Here is a 24,499-nt window from a genome sequence, read left to right on the forward strand (position 1 = left end):
GGCAACTGAAAGTGAGTACAATGTGTGCTCTGCCCCAAATTGTGCTGTTCAGCAGCCTGGCTAAAATTAGATTGGGGTCCTCTGGTTATCAATTCTCTGACTAACCACAAGACCACATCTTCCTTTCTAAACAAGAATAGCCAAGAACCTCATAGTTACCCAATTCAACTACATTTCAGACCTTTCAGTTATATACTTGCAAATGTTCCACATTTCTTTCTGTCTTTAAAATATGGAAAGTTAAACCAGCATTACTTTGATTCCCAAACTAGACAGAGATCCCACAAAAAAGGAGAATTACAGGCCAATATCCCTGACGAACACAGATGCAAAAATTATCAACAAGATACTAGTAAATTGAATTCAACAGCATATAAAAAGATTATTCACCGTGATCAAGTGGGATTCATTTCTGGGCTGCAGGGCTGGTTCAATATTTGCAAATCAACCAACGTGATACATCACATTAATAAAGGAAAGGATAAGAACCATATGATCTTGTCAACAGATGCAGAAAAAGCATTTGACAAAATACAGCATCCTTTCCTAATAAAAACCCTCAAGAAAGTCGGGATAGAAAGAACATACCTTAACAACATAAAAGCCATATATGAAAAGCCCACAGCTAATATCATCCTCAATGGGGAAAACCTGAAAGCTTTCCGCCTGAGATCAGGAACATGACAGGGATGTCCACTGTCACAACTGTTGTTTAACATAGTGTTGGAAGTCCTAGCATCAGCAATCAGACAACAAAATGAAATAAATGGCATCAAAATTGACAAAGAAGAAGTCAAACTTTCACTTTTCACAGATGACATGATACTCTACAAAAACCTGCAAGACTCCACCAAAAAGGCTGCTAGAACTGATACATGAATTCAGCAAAGTTGCAGGATACAAAATCAGTGTACAGAAGTTGGTTGCATTTCTATATACCAACAATGAAGCAACATAAAGAGAAATCAAGAAGTCGATCCCATTTACAATTGTACGAAGAACCATAAAAAACCTAGAAATAAACCTAACCAAAGATGTGAAAGACCCACATGCTGAAAACTATAGAAAACTTATGAAGAAAATTGAAGAACACACAAAGAATGGAAAAACATTCCATGCTCATGGATTGGAAGAATATTGTTAAAATGTCAATACTACCCAAACAATCTACACATTCAGTGCAATCCCAATCAAAATTACACCAGCATTCTTCTCAAAGCCAGAACAAACAATCCTAAAATTTGTACGGAACCACAAAAGACCCTGAATAGCCAAAGTGATGTTGAAAAAGAAAACCAAAGCGGGAGACATCACAATCCCAGACTTTAGCCTCTACTACAAAGCTGTAATCATCAAGAGAGTATGATATTGGCACAAAAACAGACACATAGACCAATGGAATAAAATAGAGAACCCAGAATTGGGCCCAAATGGATGGCCAACTAATCTTTGACAAAGCAGGAAAGAGCATCCCATGGAAAAAAGACAATCTCTTTAGCAAATGGTGCTGGGAGAACTGGACAGCAACATGCAGAAGAATGAAACTAGACCACTTTCTTACACCATACACAAAAATAAGCTCAAAATGGATGAAAGACCTAAATGTGAGACAGGAAACCATCAAAACCCTAGAGGAGAAAACAGACAACAATCTCTTTGACCTCAGCTACAGCAATTTCTTGCTCAACATGTCTCCAAAGGCAAGGGAATTAAAAGCAAAAATGAATTATTGGGACCACATCAAGATAAAAAAACTTCTGCACACTGAAGGAAACAATCAACAAAACTGAAAAGCAACCAATGGAATGAGAGAAGATACTTTCAAATGACATATTGGACATAGGGTTAGTATCCAAAATCTATAAAGAACTTATCAAACTCAACACCCCAAAAAAAAAATAATAATCCAGTGAAGAAATTGGCAAAAGGCATGAATGGACACTTCTCCAAAGACGACATCCAGGTGGCCAACAGACACATGAAAGGGTGCTTAACGTCACTCATCATCAGGGAAATACAAATCAAAACCACACTGAGATACCACCTCACACTGGTCAGAGTGGCTAAAATAAACAACTCAGGAAACAACAGATACTGGTGCGGATGTGGAGAAACAGGAACCCTCTTGCAGTTGGTGGGAATGCAAACTGGTGCAGCCACTCTGGAAAACAGTGTGGAGGTTCCTCAAAAAATTAAAAATAGAACTACCCTACAACCCAGCAATAGCACTACCAGGAATTTATCCAAAGGATACAGGAGTGCTGATTCATAGGGGTACATGTACCCCAATGTTTATAGCAGCACTTTCAACAAAGGCCAAATTATGGAAAGAGCTTAAATGTCCATCAACTAATGAATGGATAAAGAAGATGTGGTTTATATCAATGGAATACTACTTGGCATGAGAAAGAATAAAATCATGCCATTTGCAGCAACATGGATGGGACTGGAAGGTATTAAGCTAAGTGAAATAAGTCAGTCAGAGAAAGACAGGTATCATGTTTTCACTCATATGTGGAACTTGAGAAACTTAACAGAAGACCATGGGGGAAGGAAGGCGGAAAAACTAGTTACAAACAGAGAGGCAGGGAGGCAAACCACAAGACTCTTAAATACAGAGAAAAAACAAACTGAGGGTGGATGGCGGGGTGGAGGAGAGGGGAAAGTGGGTGATGGGTATTGAGGAGGGCACTTGCTGGGATGAGCACTGGGTGTTGTATGTAAGCAGTGAACCACGGGAATCTACCCCCAAAACCAAGAGCACACTTCACACACTGTATGTTAGTCAACTTGACAATGAATTCTATTTTAAAAATAACAAAAAATAAAATAAAATGAAATGTGGAAAGTTATCAGTGACTTGTTACATACAAAAATACCTCCAACATCACTACCCAAAGGGCAAATCAACTGTATGTGATCACAGCAGCTAATCTTGAGGACAAGCATAGTAACATTAAACACTCAGCGAGTTTTCATTCACTTTCAGATATCTGGGTGCCTAGTATGTGCCAGGAACTTGTTTAGGTGTTTGTTTCATTCACGGTTATATCTCAAAGATCCACCCACCCCTGTGTGGAACCTGCTTTACAGGGGCTGAAGGGAGAGGGAGGAAGAAGATGGGGAAAGCATGTTTTTCAAAATTCTCTCTTGTATTAACCAAAACATTATAGTTGAATCACTGTCATAGAATTAGGAGGGAGTGGAAAAGAATTAATGCTAGAATCCCCTTTATAGCAGCCTGAGAAGTGACTTCCTGACTTCTGTCTGAACTTTTCCACAAGCTGGGAGGTCACCACTCAGCAAAAATGGCTCACCCTGTTCCTGGCAGCTTCAGTTGGGGCTGTTGTTGGGTAGAGTGTGCTCTATATTTGTTAGATCTAGTTAATTTTGTTCAAGTCCTTGAGTTCCTTATCTTCTGTCTGGTGGCTTGATCCGTGATTAAGAACGAGGAATCTCCCAACTATTATTGTGGAATTGTCTATTTCCACTTCCAAGTTTGTCAATTTGTGCTTCATGGTTTTTCCAGCTTTATTAATGTGTAATTGACAAACTGTATATATTCAAGGTGTATGTACAGTGTGATTTGATATACATACACATTGTGATCACCACAATCAAGTTAATTAACATATCTGTCCCCTTACACAGTCATCATGTTATCATTTAGTCTTTTGAATTCTTTTTTTTTTTTTAATGTTTATTTTTGAGAGAGAGAGAGACAGAGCGTGAGCAGGGGAGGGGTAGAGAGAGAGGGAGACACAGAATCGGAAGCAGGCTCCAGGCTCTGAGCTGTCAGTGCAGGGCCCGATGCGGGGCTCAAACTCACAGACCTGAGATCATGACCTGAGCCAAAGTTGGAAGCTTAACCAACTGAGCCACCCAGGCACCCCTGCTTTTAGAATTCTTGAAGATACTCTCCTTTCCTCCCCAAAAGTCTATGCTTATTCAAGCTAAATACTCACATTGTGACTTCTAGAACCTCTGCTCCAATTACCTTTCTTGATACTGGACTTCTTATAGTCATGTTCTCAGAACTGGACACGATGTTGACTTAAACAACATTTCTATATGCCACACATTATTCTGAATGTTCTAAATATTAGCTCATATAACACTGCACAGTAGCTATCCCCCACTTTACAACTAAGGAAACAAGTACAGCCAGGGTGACTTGCCCAAGCATACATTACTTACTAGTCATTTTAAGTATGGTCTGACCAACTGTCCTCTCCAAAAGCCAAGTGTCCGTTTAAATTGCCTTTTTGGGGTGGGGGCAGCTATGTAGGGTATCATCAGGTTCTGTTCTTTTTTTATAGTCCTCAAATCAGGTCTCACCATTTGATATGCATACAATTTAGTTTTAAATTAGTATGTGAAATTTATTCCTGTTTAAAGTTAAACTTACTAGTTTTTATGCTTCTTTCTATCCTGACTGGATATTTTGAATATTATAATCTCTAGTAAATTAATTACCCATCAACACATTAAGCCATCTGTATGACTAAAGTATGTTAAACATTTTCCATGTTTCCAAATTGGATTATAAACAGCTTAGGATACGCAGAATACCATTGGAGACATCTATGCAGAACGACATTGTTCCAATATCAATTTTCCTTCAAGTATGGCCGTAAACTAGCTAAAAACCCACAAATCCTTCTATCATCCAGTTTACTCTTCAATTTTCTTTACACAAGTATCTTGAAATACCTAATCAAGATGTGCTGAGAGGGAATATGGTGGAATGAATTAAGAACTTAGGTTCAGGGGTGTCTGGGTGACTCAGTCAGCTAAGCATCCGACTCTTGATCTCAGCTCAGGTCTTGATCTCAGGGTCACGAGTTCAAGCCCTGCACTCGGCAAAACAACTTGGGTTCAAATACCGGCTGGGATGGGTGACTTAAAAAAATCAAGTTTAGAGAGACTAAGAAATTACAAATCTGTAAAAAGGGGCTAACTCCACCCCTATCATATTCCTCGCTATCATTTATGTACCTTCGGATGCTGCCATTATTGTATATCACATAGAATAAGTTCATCCTTGTTCATCTGTGTGACCACCACCTAGCAAGGTGGATGGTATATTGAAGGTCCCTGAATGTCTTTTAAACTAGACCGAACCTCAGTTCTTGTGATAAAATTAAAAGATTATTAAAAAAAAAAAAAAAAGACATGCAGGTACCACCTGTTGTGATTAAAAGTTAAGAGCAAATAAGGTTAGTGTGACACTAATGTTAGTCTTGGTGAATCCATGTTTCTATTCCCTTGCTAAGGGCTCAGGAGCTATTTAATAATCCTTTCTAGGCTTTTATGCAGGGTTAATGGCATTTATTAGTCTATAGTTTAAAATCCAGTTGTTTGCTATTTGGCACAGTTAGGGCTGTATCTGCCTATTTCCAGGGTAATGTTCGTAGATTTTTCTCAGATCAGCAAGAGTAATTCTGTAGTTACATTCGCAAATTCTTTCAAAATCTTGAATCTAAGGATTTAAAACTCACGTACCAATCACTTGGCATTCTCTTGTCACTACCAACTTGACCTTCAATTCAGCCTTAATGATGACCGTTACACCCCTTCCAGTTTGAAAATCAAAGTGGTAACTTAGCCAAAGTTTGAGGACTTGAGGGAATGGACCCAACCTTAATGCACGAATGCGTGGCCTTGAATTATTTACCAGTCTATACATATGGTCCGTCTCTTTGTCCACCACCAGCAGCGAAGTCTGATCTCCACCCTTTCTAATCATTTCCACCACACTGTCATGATCCAGGGATTCCACAGACTCGCCATTGACAGCAACTACCAAGTCGTTGTTCTTCAAGCCGGCCTCCTCTGCTGGACTTCCGGAATCTATGTCCTTGACGACTTGACCTACCCTCCCAGAAAATTAAATAAAATTATCAGAAAGATCCCTAAATTAAACTGTGGCATTTCTGCTGGAGCCCAAGGATCTGATAAATACACTTGATCTTAGCCAAAAGGCCGAGAAGCGATGGATCTGATAAATAAATGTAAAAGGCGTGCTGAATGCTACTGCCCCTCCCACTGGCATCAGAGAAAGCCTGTGAGCACCCTATCCAGCCTCATTCCCTGCCCAGAACTTACTCCAGGAACAAACTTAGCCATTACCAATGAAAGGACCTTAAGGAAAAAAAAATCATGTTACTAAAAGTGTCTGAGGCTCAATCTTGACAAAATAACATGCTAAGTATTAGGAGTCAGCTAGTTTCCAGGAAGCTCTTGTAACCCATACATCTTATGGAGAAGCTAAGCCATTAAAAGGAGGGTTGAAAGAAGAAAGAACAAAACCAAAGAAGACAGAGCCTAGGAAACCCATGCTGGCATTTTAGTAGCCACTAGGTATATTTGACTGTGAATGTGTTTGTGGGCGTGCCTCGACAATGTGTCTTCCGCCTTCCTCTCCCGACTTGAACTGTCTTTACCAGATGCCTTCAGATCTCCCACACTGTCTTTTTTGTTGTCCCTCCCACTTTTGTAACAAGCTCCAGTTTCACTTTTCCAGCTGGCTGCTGGGCATCTCCAACTAGGTATCCCATAGATCCCTCAAATGTAACATACTCAAACCAAAAGCCATCTCTGCCCATCACCCCCATCCCAAAGCTCCTCCTCTAGGTCACCTGTTCATGGGAGCACCATCACTCCAGTCACTGACACGTAGGAACAATTCTTCCTCAGTGTCCACTCCCCATATTCCAATCAACTCCTAGGTCCTTTGTTGCTGCCTTAATATTTGACACATCTCCTCTTCTCTGGAGCCACTTCCTCTACCCTCAATGCAGGTGGTATTAGTTCCTGCCTTAAACTCTACCTACCTTCAGTTATGAATTGCTCTCCCTGTCCCTGATCTCTGCCTTCTCCAATACAGATCTGCCTTCAGATTCTTCTTGATGCAATGTCGGACCAAGTCATTCCCCGGGGCAACAGCACGAGTGTGGGCTTTAGAACGGAACAGACCTGGGCGCCTGGGTGGCTCAGTCAGTTAAGCATCCGACTTCGGCTCAGGTCATGATCCCACAGTGCATGAGTTAGAGCCCCACATCGGGCTCTGTGCTGACAGCTCAGAGCCTGGAGCCTGCTTTGGATTCTGTGTCTCCCTCTCTCTCTGCCCACCCACCCCCCCCCCCGCTCAGAGCTCATGCTCTGTCTCTGTCTCAAAAATAAATAAAAACATTAAAAAATTAAAAAAAATTAAAAAAAAAAAAAGAACAGAACAGACCTGAGTTTGGTCCCAGTTAAACCACAACTATTTGACTTTATAATAATTACTGTATCTTCTCCAAGCCCTTAAGTTCAGAAATTCTTCTTGCAGAATTATTAGGATTGTGTTTGAGATGTGTAAGCCCCCAAGGTGCTATAGGCTTAATTTTTTCTTATCACACTGTTGAAAAAACTTTTAACTCCCCATCGACCACAGAGCCAAGTCTAAACTCTTCAACCTGGTATTAAAGGCCCTTCATCATCTCTTTCCAAACTACCTTTCTAACATGGTTTCCTGTGCTACACCTCAGATGCCAAACTGTGCCCATGTTTCCCTGCTTTATTCACACAATCCCATCCTAATGGAATGGCCTGCGTTGTTCCCACACCATCTGTTTGTCCAAATTCTATTCATACTGCAAAGCCTGAGCTCAGGTGCCATCTCTACTATGAGGTCTTCCTGTACTTTTTTAGTAAGGAAAATGTGTTCCAACCTTGAATTCCAACAGTATTTTATCTAACCCATATTAAGGTTCTCCTCACAACTACCTTCAGTTACGGACATAAGTATTGCATCTCCTCTACTAAACAGGAGGCTCCTTGACTGAAGAACTCCTATTTGATCCACTTGATATTCTAGAAGGCCCTGAGGATGCTTTTATATAATATGAATCAAATTAACATTTGATTAATTCAAATATACATAATGAACAGAACATAGCAACTTCTAGGAGAATAACAGTTTGCAAAATGGCCTGAAGCTGCGTTCTTTTATATATTCAGCTTCCCTAGAAGGACTGTAGTTCTTTTCTTGTTGAGTTGCAAGGAATTAGAAAGATTCCTGGTTCTATTGGATTCCCAGGCCCCAGCCCACACCTCTGCCTCGGATCTGGTGGCGTACTGGAGCTGGCTTGTCCAAGCTCGTGAGAACCCTTTCTCGCCAATACTTCTCAACATTGCACTCTGTGACAGCACATTGGTAGCTTGAAATCAGATGTAATGGGAGTATTTGCACCACCAAAATAAAATAAAATAAAATAAAATAAAATAGATCAACAAATGCTACAAATTAGGTGGGTTTTTCCCCCCTGGAGAGCAAATTTACAGCACACTACCACCCAGATCTAAAATTCTGCTTTATCATTCTGCTAAGGAAAACCCGAGACACCCATTGTCAGGCCCCCATGGAAAATGACCCGGCCATGCCTTCTAGTCTCTTACTATCCCCTCGTGCAGCAGCTCGGAAGTTGGGGGCCTAACAGAACTCTGGAGTCGGACTAGGATGAAGAATTGGACTTCATTGTTCAATTGGTTCCACTGCCACGCTTTCTGCTCGTCTAGCGCCTCACCTTTCTGTTCCGGGCCTGCCCTCAGGTAGAAACCATAGCCATTGCTCCCCTTCTTCATCTCCACGAGCCGGGGCTGGTGGGGTAGCAGTTTCAAACTGGCCGTCTCTCTCCTGAATCTGGTCTTCTGCTCGGTGTGGAGCTTGTCAGTCTCCTCGTCCACCAGCAGGAACATGACACGGCCTCCAGAACTCTTCACCTGGAACAGCACACACAGTAAGACTGACAGCGGTCTCCAAGAACGGCACGGGGGAGGAGGAGAGCTTCTGCGCAGAGGCACGCAGTCTCTAGGTTCGACAGAAAATATGCAATGTGAGGCCTGAGTTTGAACTATAACACTACCTCCTGATCTCCCTGGGATTTCTCGATCCCCACTTCTACAGCTGTTTTCCCCTTTGTTAAGTATGACCTCACCCACACAGATGCTAACTGAACCCAAGTGAGAGCTGGGATTCAGAAAACCCAGAAAGGTACTTAAGCGAAGTACTTACGTCTAGAGAAGGAGTTTGGAAAAGAAGGTAAAGGTCTACTGTGAAAAATTATTCTACCAGGAGAACTTGGTTAGTTTTCATGGTTCCACGTGACCTCAAAGGAAAACCTGAGAGCGTAATCCATGTGTCATGGACCCAGGGCATGAGACCTGGGGTAACAGGTCTTCCAACACCTCCTACACGTAGCTCTATATTCATCATCACATTGGTTTTCTGCCAGCTTGAGCTAAAACATTTTAGTGAAACACTCAATTTGTTATAAATTCAGACGGAGCTCCCAATCAGGTACAAAAAGATCCAAAAGATAAAGTTGACAGTTCTTTAGAACACTTTTCTTTGAAATAACACGAAACTAGCCTTGTTCCAAAACCCTATGCTAACCCTGCTGACACCACTAGTGAGTCTATTCACTCTGAAAACAAAGGATTAGCTTCCCATCATTATATTCCTTCCATCATAAACTACCACTCCTGTCTTCCTGTCACTTCCAACAGGAGGAGAGTGAAAGGTAAGAAAAGTGCCCCTTTGGGCTATACCTTTGCAACGACTTCCTCATGGCTGGCGTCTTCTACATTCTCTCCATTTACTTCAATCAAGTGATCACCGGCCAGGACACCAGCTTTCATAGCCACACCTTGAGGTGTTATATCAGTCATGTACACTCCCTTTTTGCCTGAAAGGGAGTGGACCAGCATCACAACTCCATCACACAGAAAGTCCAACAATAAGGGGTTTCCTCCCAATAACGTAAAAATTACAACCTCCAATTTTAAGGCTAACTTTGCCTTCTGATCTAGAATTATAATTACAGCTCCTGGCTTTGTGCTAGGAGCTTTGTTGAGTTTTGTTGATTCTAATAGAATTTCCGACCCCAACTAAACGCAAGGAAGGAATCTCAGGTGGCACTGGCCTTTTGAACCGGAAAAGCACCGAGCTGTGCCTGGGCTGTATTGCTGTCACACTCCCATTCTTCGCATTTGTGGAATTAGAAAGCATCTGTTCCATTCTGTCCTTTTATTTTTTTTTAATTCTTTTTAACGTTTATTCATTTTTGAGAGAGAGAACAGAGCGTGAGCAGGGGAGGGGCAGAGAGAGAGGGAGACATAGAGTCGGAAGCAGGCTCCAGGCTCTGAGCTGTAAGGGCTCAGAGTCCGACGTGGGGTTCCAACGCACAGAGCGTGAGATCATGACCTGGGCCGAAGTCGGACAGACAGTCAACTGACTGAGCCACTAGGTGCCCCCTGTCCTCTTTAATTAGTTCTATCACCAACCGTCATGTACCAATGAGGTCACCAAATCTCACCGATGCAAGCCTAGGAGGACAGAGCCACAGAAGGCAGCTAGATATAGAAATGATACAAATAGAGATAGAGATAGAGATAGAGATAGAGATAGAGATAGAGATAGAGTTAGAGATAGAGAAATGATATCAATTCTTTCAAGATATTAATATTTCAACCTAGGCAAAGGGCAGCTTCATAATGACAAAATAAATCACTTGTAAGGAATAACAGTAGAAACTGCTGTCTTAAAATTTCTCCCATTACAATTTCTCTTGTTATATATTTGTCACGTAGAAAACATTTTCTTCATAAAGCTCATTTAAACCATGCATTATGTTCACTAACACAAGGGCCAAATGGATTGAATCTGAATTATGATAATTTTTTTACCATTTTGCTGATAATGGACTTCTAAGAAATGCCAGGCTTCCCTTGACCACCTACACCACTGTGTTTAATAGTGGACAAACTTGAGAAATGCCTCTTCTCCCTAGTTTATATCTCTTGCTATAGGTTAAATAGGCCTTGGAAACAAGTTTTATGTTTACTATCGGTCTGTTCTTTATCACTTACCTAATTATGACCAGTGCTTCTCCAGTATCAGAAGGAACATGGGAGGAACAAATTCAAGGTGGAACCAGTAGCCTCTATGGCTCTAAATCCCAGAGACACCATTACGGAACCACAGTCAATTGCATAGTCTGTATCTCTGAAACTCTACAAACAGAGCTTCTAGTACTTTCTGGTGGTCAGGAGTTTTCAAATCACTGTGTACCTCTCAGAGGTCAGGGATGTACCTCAGAGCAGTTGAGGCTGGGCCACAGCTGAGAAGGTACTATTTAAATGTCATAGGAGGGTGGGATTTTTTTTTTATTAAAAAAAATTTTTTAAACGTTTATTCATTTTTGAGAGACAGAGAGAGACAGAGCCTGTGCGGGGAAGGGGCAGAGGGAGGGAGACACAGAATGCAAAGCAGGCTCCAGGCTCTGAGCTGTCAGCACAGAGCCCGACGCGGGGCTCAAACTCATGAACTGCAAGATTATGACCTGAGCCAAAGTTGGATGCTCAACCGACTGAGCCACCCAGGCACCCCAGGAGGGTGGGATTTTTAATAGCATCCTCAGCCACTAGAATGGTGTCTGGCACATCAACAGGCCCTCAAGAATTTGTTGAATGTGTGATCACCTGGGCACTTGAAGTGGGAAGACAGCATCCTTACTCAAAAGTAGCTATTATGAAAAATTTCCTTTTTCTTGCCTTTTATTCCCCCTTCTCCCCTCCACCCTCACCCTAAAGAAGCTACGAAAGAATAACAAAGAAGCATCAGCCCTCTAACACTCTGATCTCAAAGCTCAGCCTAACACTAGGGGACAGGAGTGCCCAGTGGCCCCTCGTCACCCCATGATGGGTCCAGTGTCTTGATCCCTTGTTGCACAATAGTCAAAGCGAGGGAAGGGTCAGGGAAGGAGGGAGAGGGGAGGGAGAAGCTACAATTAGACAGCCATAGCATCTGAAAAGGTGGTCAAAGAAGCCATTAGCCAATAACAGTATCTTTCTTCTGGAAATCCTGCCCTCAAGCCCACCTTGGACAGTTTTCAGAGAGAAGCCATAGCTGCTCCCCTCCTTCACCAGGTAGCAGAGACGCGGCTGCGTCCAAGTCTCTGCTCCTTCCTTCACCACAGGGGGCAGTTTCTTATCATTCAAACTCGGCTCCTTCCGACTTTGACCCAACTCTTTCAGGTCTACCCGTTTTTTCATGGCTTTCTCATAGGAATCCCCATCCAGGACTAGTAAAGTCACGGAGTTCCCACTCTTTCTGACCAGATCCACAACCTAGGAGAAAGAAAAAGATAACTTGAACCAAGAAGCGATTCCAGGGGATGCTCACCATCTGGCTCAGTCTCTGGATCCAGAGGATTCCGAATGCTGGTCTCTGAAGCCCAAACAGTCAGCACAGTGTCCAGCCGTCTCTACCCCACCCCTCCCAAGAACCAGGTGCGGGCTGGAGGGGGCGGGGCTCTAGCACTGTTAGAACTTAGAGCGCCCCGATCCCAGCTGGGCTCATGGAAACAGCATGGTGTGGTGGAAAGGGCGTGCATGGGGAGGCAGGCAGAAGTGGGGTGAGGTCAGACCGTCCCACATGTTCACTGCATCAAGACATTAGTAAGTCATCGGAGCCTCTGAGCCCTCATCTGCAGAATGGTAATACGTACCTCATGGGTTGTGACAAAGGTTCAACAAAATAATGATTATGAAGTCGCCCGGCAGAGTTCCTAGCCTAGAGCAAACACAATGCCTATTAGCTCTGACACTATTCAATCTAAGAACCATTTTGTGGTTCTCAGTTAATTTGGAGGAGACGATTAACTGGCAGAAAGTACAGCCATAGGGCGTCTGCCTTGCCAGTGGCAGCTGGGAGACCTCTGCTGACCCCAAACACTAATCAGCAGATATGTGGGAGCCAAAGAGATCCTAGAAGAACCCCAAATGTCCCTTTCACCTGCATATGTTCCTCCTTGTCCACAAAGACACCATTGATCCTAAGAACTCGATCTCCATCCTTGAGGCCCGCCTTCTCCGCTGGGCTACCCTTCTCAACCACCCGGACCAGGTGGCCATCAGTGTCCTTCTCAATTCGCAGGAAGAAGCCATAGCTTTGCCCTTCTTGTTTAGACAGCTCACATTCTCGTGGGTGGAAGGTGGAGGCCATTTCTGTGATGAAAAAAATCGGATAAACCCAGGGGACAGAAAATCCCCTTGGAGAAAGAACCCATGTGTTCCATCTCCCATAATTCTCTTCTTCTAATCACACCAAATCTAGACTGTAGCAACACTGAGGTTTAGGAGGCCGCCTTCCAGGACCTGCCAAGGATTTCCAAATCTCTTTCCCAAAGGATGAACTTTTTACTTGAGTTTCAGACCCATGTATTTGGCTAGGTCCCAGACATAGATTTTTCAGTTTCAATAGCTCCAAACCCAAATTCCTCTTTGTTTCCTAAAGAAAGGTTTAACACCTGACCTAAATATTTTAAGGAAATACCAGCCCAGGACACCTGAGTGGCTTAGTCAGTTAAGCGTCCAACTCTTGATCTCAGGTCATGATCTCATGGTTCGTGAGATCGAGCCACATGCTGGGCTCTGTGCGGATGGCATGGAGCCTGCCTGGGATTCTCTCTCTCCCTCTTTCTCTGTCCCTCCTCTGCTCATGCTCATGCTCTCTCTCTCTCTCTCTCTCTCAAAATAAATAAATAAACTTTAAAAAAAAAGAAAGAAAGAAAGACACAAGCCCACTTTCATTTAAATATTTAAAGAGCCTCCCAAGTAATAGGCCTTGAGGATAAATCTGTGGACAACACGGACCTTTACTTTGCCTCTCATACAGAGGAGCACACATTTTTACAACAACACGTGGTGAGGGATATGCTAGGAAAGAACACAGTGATAAGGCAGACTATAACAGAGGGCGCTGGGAGCAGGGACTGGGACGGGCAGAAGTCCCTGGGACTGGCTTCCTGGGAAAACGCCTTTCCCAAGACCTGAAGGACTAGTGGGAGGCAGGTAAGGTAGGACAGGATCAGGAAGACCTCAAACAACTAAAAACCAGAGAAGCCAGGCCTCAGAGCTGGCCTGGCCTACTGGAGAGGAGACAGAGAACCAGGACCCTGAAGTTTTAGAGCAAAGTAGGGATACCCAACAGAGAAAGGACTCCTGTGGCCGGGTCAGATTCTCCTGTCTGAAGCAGCTTCTGTTCCCATCCATCCTGCCCTTCCTCTTGCCCCATTGGCGGAGCAGGGCCCCGGGCCACAGGAGGAAGCAAGGACAAGTATGAAAACCACCAGCTGGGACTTTGGCACTCGGTTCGTACGGGGAAGGCTCCTGCCAGCATCATCGATCCCTCCTAGCGTAAGCATCTTCTTCCACAGGAGAGTGAGAACAGAAGCCAGATCGGCTGGTGCCAGGCAGAGGTCCAAGAGCAGAAGGCTGGACTCTGAGGTCACGCTGCCTGCTGCGCAAGCCTCGTGCTCAGCTCGTCACAGTTCCCTACCAGTAAATCAGAGAATAAACCGTCTGTCCCTTCCCTCCTGGAGGGACAGGAACAGATGACCGTGTGGGGTATGGGGGGTGGGGCGTGGAGGAGAGACAGCAAAGTGCTCCAGGCTCCTTAGAAGCCACCTCATGGTGATCCCAGATAGCCATCTCTGACCTTCATGCCCACAGAGGCATACAGTTCAAACCTGGCAGAAAGCCTCCCGCTGCCTGACAACTTGGCCATTACAGTCTCAGCGGAGTCTGGCGGCCACGCCACCAGCGGCCTGAATGACTAAGCGGCCAAGAGAACAAACAAATAGACACTGTTCCAAGTGATCTCTCACCGAGGGCCCGGGGCTGAGCCCTCCCCGCTGTGTCTCCCGCGAAGAGAAAAATAGAGCCACAATCGTGAGGTCATCACCCACCCGTGGGGGAGCTTCGCAGCCCTCCTAGCATGACCCATCGCCAGGAAAGCACCGCTTTGGGAGGAGACAGGGGAGGGCATTAGGAGGGACTGGGCATCACCAGAGCAGGGCTTCCTTGCATGCAGGCACCCGGGCTCCCTGGGCCTTTACTTTTTCTTTCTGCTGAGCATCTGGCCTGCAAGTATCACTCCCATTTTCCAGCTTGAATCCACATCGCTGTCCACTCACCTCTAGATCCCTCTCAACTTGCAATTTCATAGAGCTGAAAAGCTAGAAAAAACCCAGAGCCCTCCGAAATTTGGGAGCAATTGTAAACAAGCCTCAACCAAATCCTGCAAAATCTGCAACAAGTCCTTATAATCAAAATAAAGGCCATTTCTCAGGCCCTCACCCCTAAAATTCAGCTATCTCCCACCCTGGGAGTCAGCCACAGGATCAAAATCTCTTTCTCTGCAGGTCTGGGAGGATAGAACGTGAAACCACCTTGCTAGGAGACTAGTCCTGTGTTTGGGGAGGGGGGAAGAGGCAACGTTTTCCTGGGTCTCTGTAGAGACCCAAAAGCTCAACACACAAGAAAAGACAGATCACTGCTTCTTGGCAAAATCCCAAATTGTTTGTTTGATGAAAGTTTTCCAACAGCCAGACAGCAATCACTCAGATCCGCACTTGTGTCTTTGAAGCCTGGGCGCCGGCCCCCTACATCCTCCTGCCACCCGTCAGCCCTCCCCACTGGTCAGCCGCTGAAGGATTAATGCCGGTGCCCATGCCACACTGATGAAATATGTAACCCCTTCCACCACAGCAGCAGAGAAAAACATATCGAAACCCCAAAGCCGGGCCTTCCATTGGACCCTCAGAGCCCTGAAACGATTTCCTTGGCCATCTTGCTGAGAGACAATTCAGCTAGGAGTCAAAGGGGCTGGGCTCCAGTCCAGCTCCAGGCCTGGGTCCATCTAATCCGCATCCTGGTGTTACACTGGCCCCTAAATCGGGGCTGGGATCCACGATGACCTGCTGCTTTGTGGTGAGGATGCCCGGGACTCTGGAACACAGGGCCTAATAGGAAGGATCTTTGTATTTAAGGGTACTCATTCCCTGTTTCTTCAGCCCCAATCTCCGTCTTCTGCTTCCTGAGAAAATCCAGCCCAGATCCCTATGGTGGACAAGTGTTTAACTAGCGAAAGCGTATGGATTTCTATAATACTGTATCAGCAATAATCCAGTGCTGGAGCCCATTAAATCTTCAACAGGCGTTATTCCCCCAGTTCACATCAACCCTAGAAACGAAAGAAAGCTGTAACCATTTCTGAGCTCTGGGAAGAAAGTCAATTCTTGGCAACCAAGTTGCTTGTCTGTGGGAAAGAGAACAAAGTGCTGGCTGGTGGACAGGAGAGACTCAGGGCTGAGAGCCAGATATTTTTTCTAATCAATCTTAATTATTAATCTTACCTTTAGACCCCACCTTCTTCCAAAAGGAGTAGATTATTGCTACGAGGAAAGAGAATAATATGCCCATGGCCCAGAAGAAAAACGCGGCACATTTTAGAAGTTGGGAAGGCAAGGCAATGACGACAGAGGAGGGCACACAGGACCTCTGGATGTGGCCAGAGAAGAAAGAATTGAAGCCGCTGGGCTATTTACCACACGAAAGAAATAGCTGGTGGGACCCAGAGGACTCTTCTGAGCTCCAAGCCGGCCAAGGGTTCTAACCTCTCAGACAACCATCAACATGGGCCCATCTCTGACCCCAAGTCAACACCCCCTCACCACCAGCCTGCACACAGAGAAGTCTGAGCCAGGAGCTGTTCCTAAGGGTTCATGATCTACAAAAACCAGACCCAAAAAGCCAAGAGAGTTCGATTTGGTTGGCCGAGGCTCAGAAGTCGGCTCATTTTCCCCTCAGTTTGTGTGTCTGGGTCTGGAAGCTGCCGGACTTTCCTCGGCAGGGCTGGCTGGGGAAGCAGTGAGGCTCCACTCAGTTGATCCTGAAGGCGACAGGACTTGTAGTGAAGTGTGCTTTACCTGTCACCCTGCACATCAGAAATTTCCCTGTTCTACCAAAACAAAAAACAAACAAAAACAAAAACAAAACAAAATAATAATAATAATAATAATAATAATAATAATCTGATTGCTTTTTAAATAGGCAGAGGACCTGAATAAACATTTTTCCAAAGAAGACATTCAGATGGCCAACAGGACACGTGAAAAGATGCTCCGCATCACTCATCATCAGGAAAACACAAGTCAGAACCACAGAGGTGTCACATTACACCTGCCAGAACGGCCAGTAACAAAAAGAAATAAAAAGTGCTGGCAAGGATATGGAGAAAAAGGAACCCTTGTGCACTACCGGTGGGAATGTAAATTAGTACAGCCACTGTGGGAAACAGTATGGAGGTTCCTCAAAAAATTACAAAGAGAACTACCATACGGTCCAGTAATCTCACTATTGGGTATTTACCCAAGGAAAACAAAAACACTCATTCAAAAAGATACGTGCACCCCTGTGTATGGCAGAATTATTTAAAATAGCCAAGATATGGAAGCAGCCCAAGTGCCTACCAATAGACAAATGGATAAAGAAGATGGAAATATATATATTATATATATAATTTAATTACATTATATTAATATATAATATTAATAAATTAATGATGATATATTATGATATATTAATATATAATGTACAAATATATATTTATTGTTAATATATTAATAGGTAATATATTCATTATATTATATAATGGAATATTACTCAGCCATAAAAAGGAATGAGATCTTGTGCTCGCTTTGGCAGTACACATACTAAAAAGAATCAGATCTCGCCATTAGTAGCAACATGAATGGACACAGAGGGTATAATGCTAAGTGAATAAGTCAGAGAAAGACAAATACAATATGATTTCAGTTATACATAGAATCTAAAAAAGTGAACAAGGCAGAAGCAGGCCCATAAATACAGAGAACTAACTGAGAGTTGCCAGATGGGAGGGGTTGGTGAATGGGCAAAAGGGAGGAAGGGGAGTGGGAGATACTGGCTTCCAGTTATGGAATGAATCAGTCATGGGGATAAAAGGTATAGCATAGGGAATACAGCCAATGGTACTGCAATAGTGTTGTATGGTGAGAGACGGTAGCTACACTTGAACATAGCATAAAGTATAAAGTTGTCAAATCACTATATTCACCGGAAAAGAATATAACATTGTGTGCCAACTACAAAAAAGACAAAAATTAAAAATAAAACATTCTCTGTTCTAAGATAATTGTTATATGTGGAAATTTCTAATTTAAAACTATCATAGGGGCATCTGGGTGGCTCAGTCTGCTAAGCGTCCAACTCTTGATTTTGCCTCAGGTCATGATCCCAGGGTCGGGGGATCGAGCCCCACATCAGGTTCTGTGCTAAGCGTGGAACCTGCTTAAGATTCGCTTGCTCTCTCTCTGTTTCTCTCTCTCTGCCCCTCTCCCCTACTCATGCTCTAAAAAATTAAAAGAGAAGAGAAGAGAAGAGAAGAGAAGAGAAGAGAAGAGAAGAGAAAAGAAAAGAAAAGAAAAGAAAAGAAAAGAAAAGAAAAGAAAAGAAAACTATCATAGACATGAATGCTCATAAGCCTACCCAGTGCAGGAAACGGGTGGGAGTGAAGGGATCTTAAAGCCACTTAGCTCATGAAAACTCCATGATCTCCTAAGAAATATTTGAGAGTCTCAAAGTCAGTGGGAGCCTGACAAGAACACAAAGCATTTCCCAATACAAAAGTGAACATGGGGTTCTCTGAAACGTGCCCTACTCCAAAGCAGAGTTATTTGTCTAACTCCTGTGAGCCTCCAGGTATTTCATAAAGGAATCCCGAAGTTGCTAAAGATCAGATAAAACACAAGTCAGGAGATCAAATTCTTCTGAGGAAGGAAAAGAAAGGACAGCTCCTAGCAAAGTGAAGTAAAGCAAGAATTGTAAGATCTTCGTTCATCTCCTCAATCCTGGGAGTTGTCCACTCATGCCCAAAGGCCCCATCCGCTTTCATCTGAGTGAACAGATATACTTCGTCGAAAGAGTATACATCTATAGACCTTCAGGTGATGCAATAATAAATCACGTTGCCATTTGAAAACTCGCTGTGTGCCAGGCATGTACACAACCTCACTGAACCTCCCGAGCACCTTACAGATTGGATTCTCAACCCTAGCTGGCCCCCAGAATCACCTATAGAGATTTCTAGACATCAATGCCTATGCCTCACCCCAGATCTACTGACTCAGGCTCCAGGCTTGAAACCTGAACAGGAGCCTTTTTAGAACGCCCCACTAACTTAAGAAACTAGTGCTTAAAACCACCCTTTGCTGTCCTAACTCCCACTTATTCTCCTCAGTCTTGGGATAACACCCTCATGGATCAGAAAAGAATGTCAAGGTTGGGTGAACTATTAACAGCCACCTTAAGCTCACCTGTACTCAACATGAGAAACCAAGGGGGCAGCTGGGATAGGAGAGGCCCTGGCCACCATGTGCAGTCCTCGGGATCCAGCCTGACCAGTCAATGCCTTGGCCAACAGTATAGGAGTGCATGGTGACCTGAAGCCTGTCCCTCATGCCTCCCTCCCCAAGTTCCAGTTCTGAGCCAGGCAAACAGGATCAAGCAGGTGAAAGCAACCTTGAACGGCTCCCATGTGATCTTCACTCTATGGGTTAAGTCTGTGGGGCCACTGTCCACCCCCTAAATCTAACCAACCTTAAAAGCAGAAGCCATGCCTCCTCCCCCAGCACCCTGTGGGTGGAGTCTTAAGCTCCATTCCTGTCTGAGGCCCTACCAGTCATCCTGTGGTTCTTCCAGTCATCCCGTGAGCCCCTGGGCAAGAGGAGTGCGTGACAGCTCTACTTCAGCTTCTTGTTCCCTTCCAAGCACTTTCCCCCTCCTTAAATTCCTCAGTTAGCATACTGGAGTGGGTGAAGGCCACTAGGATCGTGATCAAAGGTTCTTCCACTTTCTACTGAACATCAAGAAGAAGACATATGACCCTGGTTTCATTTGTCCAGGCCACCCATGTTCGCCCTGACTTGAATGCAGAATACTCTTGGGGCACCTGGGTGGGTCAGTGGGTTAAACGTCTGGCTCTTGATTTTGGCTCAGGTCATGATCTTACAGTTCATGTGTTTGAACCACATGTCGGGCTTCATGCCGATGGTGAGGAACCTGCTGCTCTCTTCCTCTCTCTCTGCCCTTCCCCCACTCATGCAGGCATGTGCTCTCTCTCTCCCACCACCCCCCAGAAATAAATAAACATTTAAACATTTAAAAATGCAAAATAGTCTTAAATGGTTGATGGGATAAAGTTAAACACCACCTCTATTCTCAAGGGACTTTTATAGTTGAATAGGGGCAAAGGAAAAGTTTTAGTACAAAAAGAGCTACCTCTATGAGCACAATCTAAACGCCATAAGACCTACAACGTGGGGCAAATTCAGGAAGACTTCACAGATTAGGTAGGACTTGATGTAGATCTTGACAACAGATAGGTAGGACTTCAATAGGTACGGAAGTAGGAAGAGAACATTCTAAACACTGAGAACGATGTGGACGTCAGGTGTGGAAGTGGGAACGTGCTTGGGTGTGGTCAGAGAAGAGTTAAAGGCCCAACATGACAAAAAGGACGGCCAATTTGCCTTTCTGAAATCAAGAGTCAGATGCTCAACTGACTGAGCCACCCGGGCCCTTGGACTTCCGTGTCCTAAGCTTAGTGACATTTTCCGTTCTCCTTCTCTCTACCTCTTGCCATCATTTCCCACTGTTAATTACCCAATCTTGAGATTCTTCTATTAGTTTTGACTACACTGTAAAATCTTGGCCTTGAACTCCAGCCCGAGGAGCTGGCCTGAGTTTCGTGGTCAGCAGATGCCACTACAGGCAGAGGAAGGGCAGGCTCAGAGCTGGGCTCCACGAGAATGGCAGGCGGGATGCACTGGAGCCAAGAAGCCCCGTGGGGCGGCCAGGTCACAGGCTGTTGTGATAATCCTACTCACAGACGGTCAGGCCCTGACCCGGCATGGCAGCTGTGAGAACAGAGTGGAGGCAACAGCAGTAAAGCGACAGATTATATCAATCCTTCAGTCCTGTTCCCTCAGATTTCTGGAGGCAGAGGTGGCCACAGCCAGGGCCGTTTCGACAGCACCCGTGTCCACAATACTCATTTACACCCACTGTGACCAGAGGACAGGTGCAACAGGTTGGCAGCCCCCGGGGGTATAATGGCCCCTGTTCCTCCCCCTAATCTGACCTCTCTCACACGCAGCTGGGTTGTGGTTTGCCCTCACAAGGAACAGCCGGCTCCCGCACAGGGTGCTTTTGGCTCCTCGCAGTTCTGAGCTGCAAGATCGCTCTAATTCTGCCATCACCGTCTCCTTCTACCTGCTGCTCCAGGAAGGCCGTTTGTTTCCCAGATTTATTACTTTAGCTCAGTTTTTCCTACTATCCAACTGTGATGCCTTTCCTGCTTCAAGCCCCAGACTCCCCTCTCTTATGCACTGAACTGTGTCCCTCCCCAAATTCTTCTGTTGAAGCCTTAACCCTCAAGGTGATGATATTTGGAGACTGGACTTTACAAAGAGATCATTAAGATTAAATAAGGTCACAGGGTAGGGAAATAATCCAATAATCCTTACAAGATGATGAAGAGACACAGGGAGTGCAACCCACAGAAAGGCCAGGTGAGCCCACACTAAGAAGGTGGCCATCTGCAAGCCAAGTAGAGAGACCTCAGAAAAACCAACCCTGCTGATGCCTTCACCTCAGACTCTCAGCCTCTGGAACTGTGAAGAAATGAATTTCTATTGTTTAAGCACACACACACTCCACCGCCCAGTTTATGGTATTCTTACTATGGCAGTGAGGAGACTCACAAGGCTTCTGCTTGAGTTCAGTGTTGCAAAGGGAAGGTGTCAGAGAAAACCAAGCTCATGCCTTGGTGACTGACAGAAAAGCGATACCATTAAAAGATGGTGTCATGGTGGGGCGCCTGGGTGGCTCAGTTGTTTGAGCATCTGACTTCAGCTCAGGTCATGATCTCATCGGGCTCTGTGCTGACAGCTCAGAGCCTGGAACCTGCTCCAGATTCTGTGTCTCCCTCTCTCTCTGCCCCTCCCTCATTCGTGCTCTGCCTCTGTCTCTCAAAAATAAATAAACATTTTTAAAAATGTTTTTAAAAAGATGGTGTCATGGTAACGAATGCTGTGGCAAAGTCAGTTTGTGATGGGCTTAGATCAGAGGACTGGACAGCACATCCTGCAGGTAGATAGGAGTGTGGGCTCAAAGACGGTGGCCTGGGTGTGCACGGCAGAGCAAGGTGAAGCTCCGTGAGTGGGAACACAAAAGGACAAGGACGCAGGATAAAGCCTGGGGTAATCCTATATCTGGGCAACCAGAAGAGGAAGCAGAGAAAGAACAATCAGAAGGCCAAGATTTTATAGTGTAGTCAAAACTAATAGAAGAATCTCAAGATCAGGTAATTAACAGTGGGAAATGATGGCAAGAGGTAGAGAGAAGGAGAACGGAAAATGTCACTAAGCTTAGGACATGGAAGTCTAAGGGGCGCCCGGGTGACTCAGTCAGTTAAGCATCTGACTCTTGATTTCAGCTCAGGTCACGATCTCGCAGTTCAGGAGTTCAAACCCCACGTTGGGCTCTGTGCTGACAGCACGGAGCCTGCTTGGGAATTCTCTGTCTCCCTCTCTCTCCCTGCCCCTCAACCTCCCACACGTGCATGCTCTCTCTCAAAATAAATAAATAAACTTAATATAAATAAAATAAAATAAATACATAGATAGCATGGAAGCCCAGGGGTGCCTGGGTGGCTCGTCGGTTAAGCATCCGACTTTGGCTCAGGTCAGATCTCACACTCCGTGAGTTCGAGCCCTGCATCAGGCTCTGTGCTGACAGCTCAGAGCCTGGGGCCTGCTTCAGATTCTGTGTCTCCCTCTCTCTGACCCTCCCCCATTCACACTCTCTCTCTGTCTCAAAAATAAACATTAAAAAAAAAAATTGCATGGAAGCCCAGGATGGAGTGGGCCTGAGAAGCAAAAGAATAGTAAATAACAGAGGCAATGAATATAGACTCATCTTGAAAGGGATGATGGAGATGGGGCGCCTGGGTGGCTCAGTCGGTTGAGCGTCTGACGCTCAGGTCACGATCTCGAGGTTTATGAGTTCAAGCCCTGCATCGGGCTCTGTGCTGACAGCTCAGAGTCTGGAGCCTGTTTCGGATTCTGTGTCTCCCTCTCTCTCTGCCCCTCCTCCACTCACACTCTGTCTCTCTCTCAAAAATAAACATTAAAGAAAATTAAAAAAAAAAAAAAGGGATGATGGAGAGCATTGGGATAGCAGTATTGGGATAGGGGAAAGCAGAGATGATGGTTTTATTTTCAACGTGAAGAAAATGAGCAGCATGTTGCCATCAAGGCAGGACAGGAAATGGGTTTAACCTCCATGGGATGAAATATTTCCACTGGGGCAGAAGTTAAAAACAAAATGAGAGAAAGAGGAAAATAAGGCCACTCACCTGACTTTCAATCCCTCCTGCAAAGTAGCTGAGACAAATGAGGATCTTTGGGAACACAGACCAAGTGTCCGTGGGCTCAAACTGACAAATAGCAGAGGCTGGCCGGGAGAGGCCTGTGAATTAGCTGGTATTTGGCAGGAAAAGACAGCTGCAGTGAGGAAATAGGAACCCAGAAAGCTGGATCTGCCGACTTCTCAAGAGAATCTGGAAATCTGGATGTATGCAGAATGTCCCCATTGTAAAAAAAAATGACAGCTATTTCCAGTTTTTTAAGAAACTCCATGTAAACGCAACAGACTCGAGCCCTGGGCTGGCAGTTTATTAACCACTGGCCAAAAGATTTCCAGTAGCCACAGCATTGTTTCACTAAAATGAGTCAACAAATTGAATACAATGATCTAAGAAACAACTTCAGTTAAAATTTTTCCCCTCAGATAGTTAGGTCGATCTTACTAATTTATAGCGGGCCAATCAGGATGGTTTCTCATGGCTTCTTCTCACCAGTGGGTCCATCAACAAGAGAAGGAGACACTAAATTCTACTCCTGAAGCCCTTATTACACTATATGTTAACTAACTTGGATTTTAAAAAATAAAAAAAAAAAAAATAGGAGAAAGTGGTAACTTTTACCCTAAGGTGGGGTTTGACCTATGTAAAAAACAGAAGGCTAGAAGATGAGGATTTCTATACTTAGGATGAGCACAGAGCAGGAACGGGAGACCAGTGTAGGGCTAGAGAGAGGAGCGGTCAGGGACTGACTCAGCAGGGTGAATGAGGAGAAGGAAGGAGGTACTGAAGGAGTAGTTCCAAAAAACAAGGGATCGACCTGGAAAAGTCATCTTAAAAGATCTTTAGAACAGGGAGGCCTGGGTGGCTCAATTGGTTAAGCGTCTGACTCTCAACTTCAGCTCAGGTCATGATCTCAGTCATGAGATCGAAACCCATGTTGGGCTCTGCGCTGAACTTGGGGCCTGCTTGGGATTCTCTCCCTCCCTCCCCTCTGCCCCTCCCCTGCTCTCTCTTTCAAAATAAAGAAGTAAACTTTTTTTTTTAAAGATCTTTAAAACAGAGTAATTTCTAGTCATGAAAAGTCTAAAAGAAATGTCTAGGTATGCAGGTGATAGAAAGGAAATTTATACTTTTTTAAATTTT

The 24,499-nt window shown here is 44.6% G+C and overlaps 1 protein-coding gene across 6 annotated transcripts in view; it reads right to left on the bottom strand.

Moving 5' to 3' along the window:
- The window catches only part of PDZK1 (PDZ domain containing 1), a 59,113-nt gene that overhangs the window by 12,707 nt on the left and 21,907 nt on the right, over positions 1-24,499 (bottom strand). For 4 of the 6 annotated variants that reach the window (XM_043576036.1, XM_043576033.1, XM_043576032.1 and 1 more), the window contains 5 exons: positions 12,842-13,053; positions 11,925-12,174; positions 9,595-9,731; positions 8,571-8,766; positions 5,678-5,874 (listed from right to left, as the gene is read on the bottom strand). In XM_043576036.1, coding sequence (XP_043431971.1) covers positions 5,678-5,874; positions 8,571-8,766; positions 9,595-9,731; positions 11,925-12,174; positions 12,842-13,051 — 990 coding nt within the window. In that variant the 5' untranslated portion in view covers positions 13,052-13,053. Of the gene's footprint in view, positions 1-5,677; positions 5,875-8,570; positions 8,767-9,594; positions 9,732-11,924; positions 12,175-12,841; positions 13,054-15,999; positions 16,073-24,499 lie in introns of those variants that run through there. The other 2 variants (XM_043576035.1, XM_043576034.1) reach the window with 1 other exon arrangement.

The sequence above is a fragment of the Prionailurus bengalensis genome, chromosome C1 (assembly GCF_016509475.1).
Source record: "Prionailurus bengalensis isolate Pbe53 chromosome C1, Fcat_Pben_1.1_paternal_pri, whole genome shotgun sequence".
NCBI classification, from domain to species: domain Eukaryota; kingdom Metazoa; phylum Chordata; class Mammalia; order Carnivora; family Felidae; genus Prionailurus; species Prionailurus bengalensis.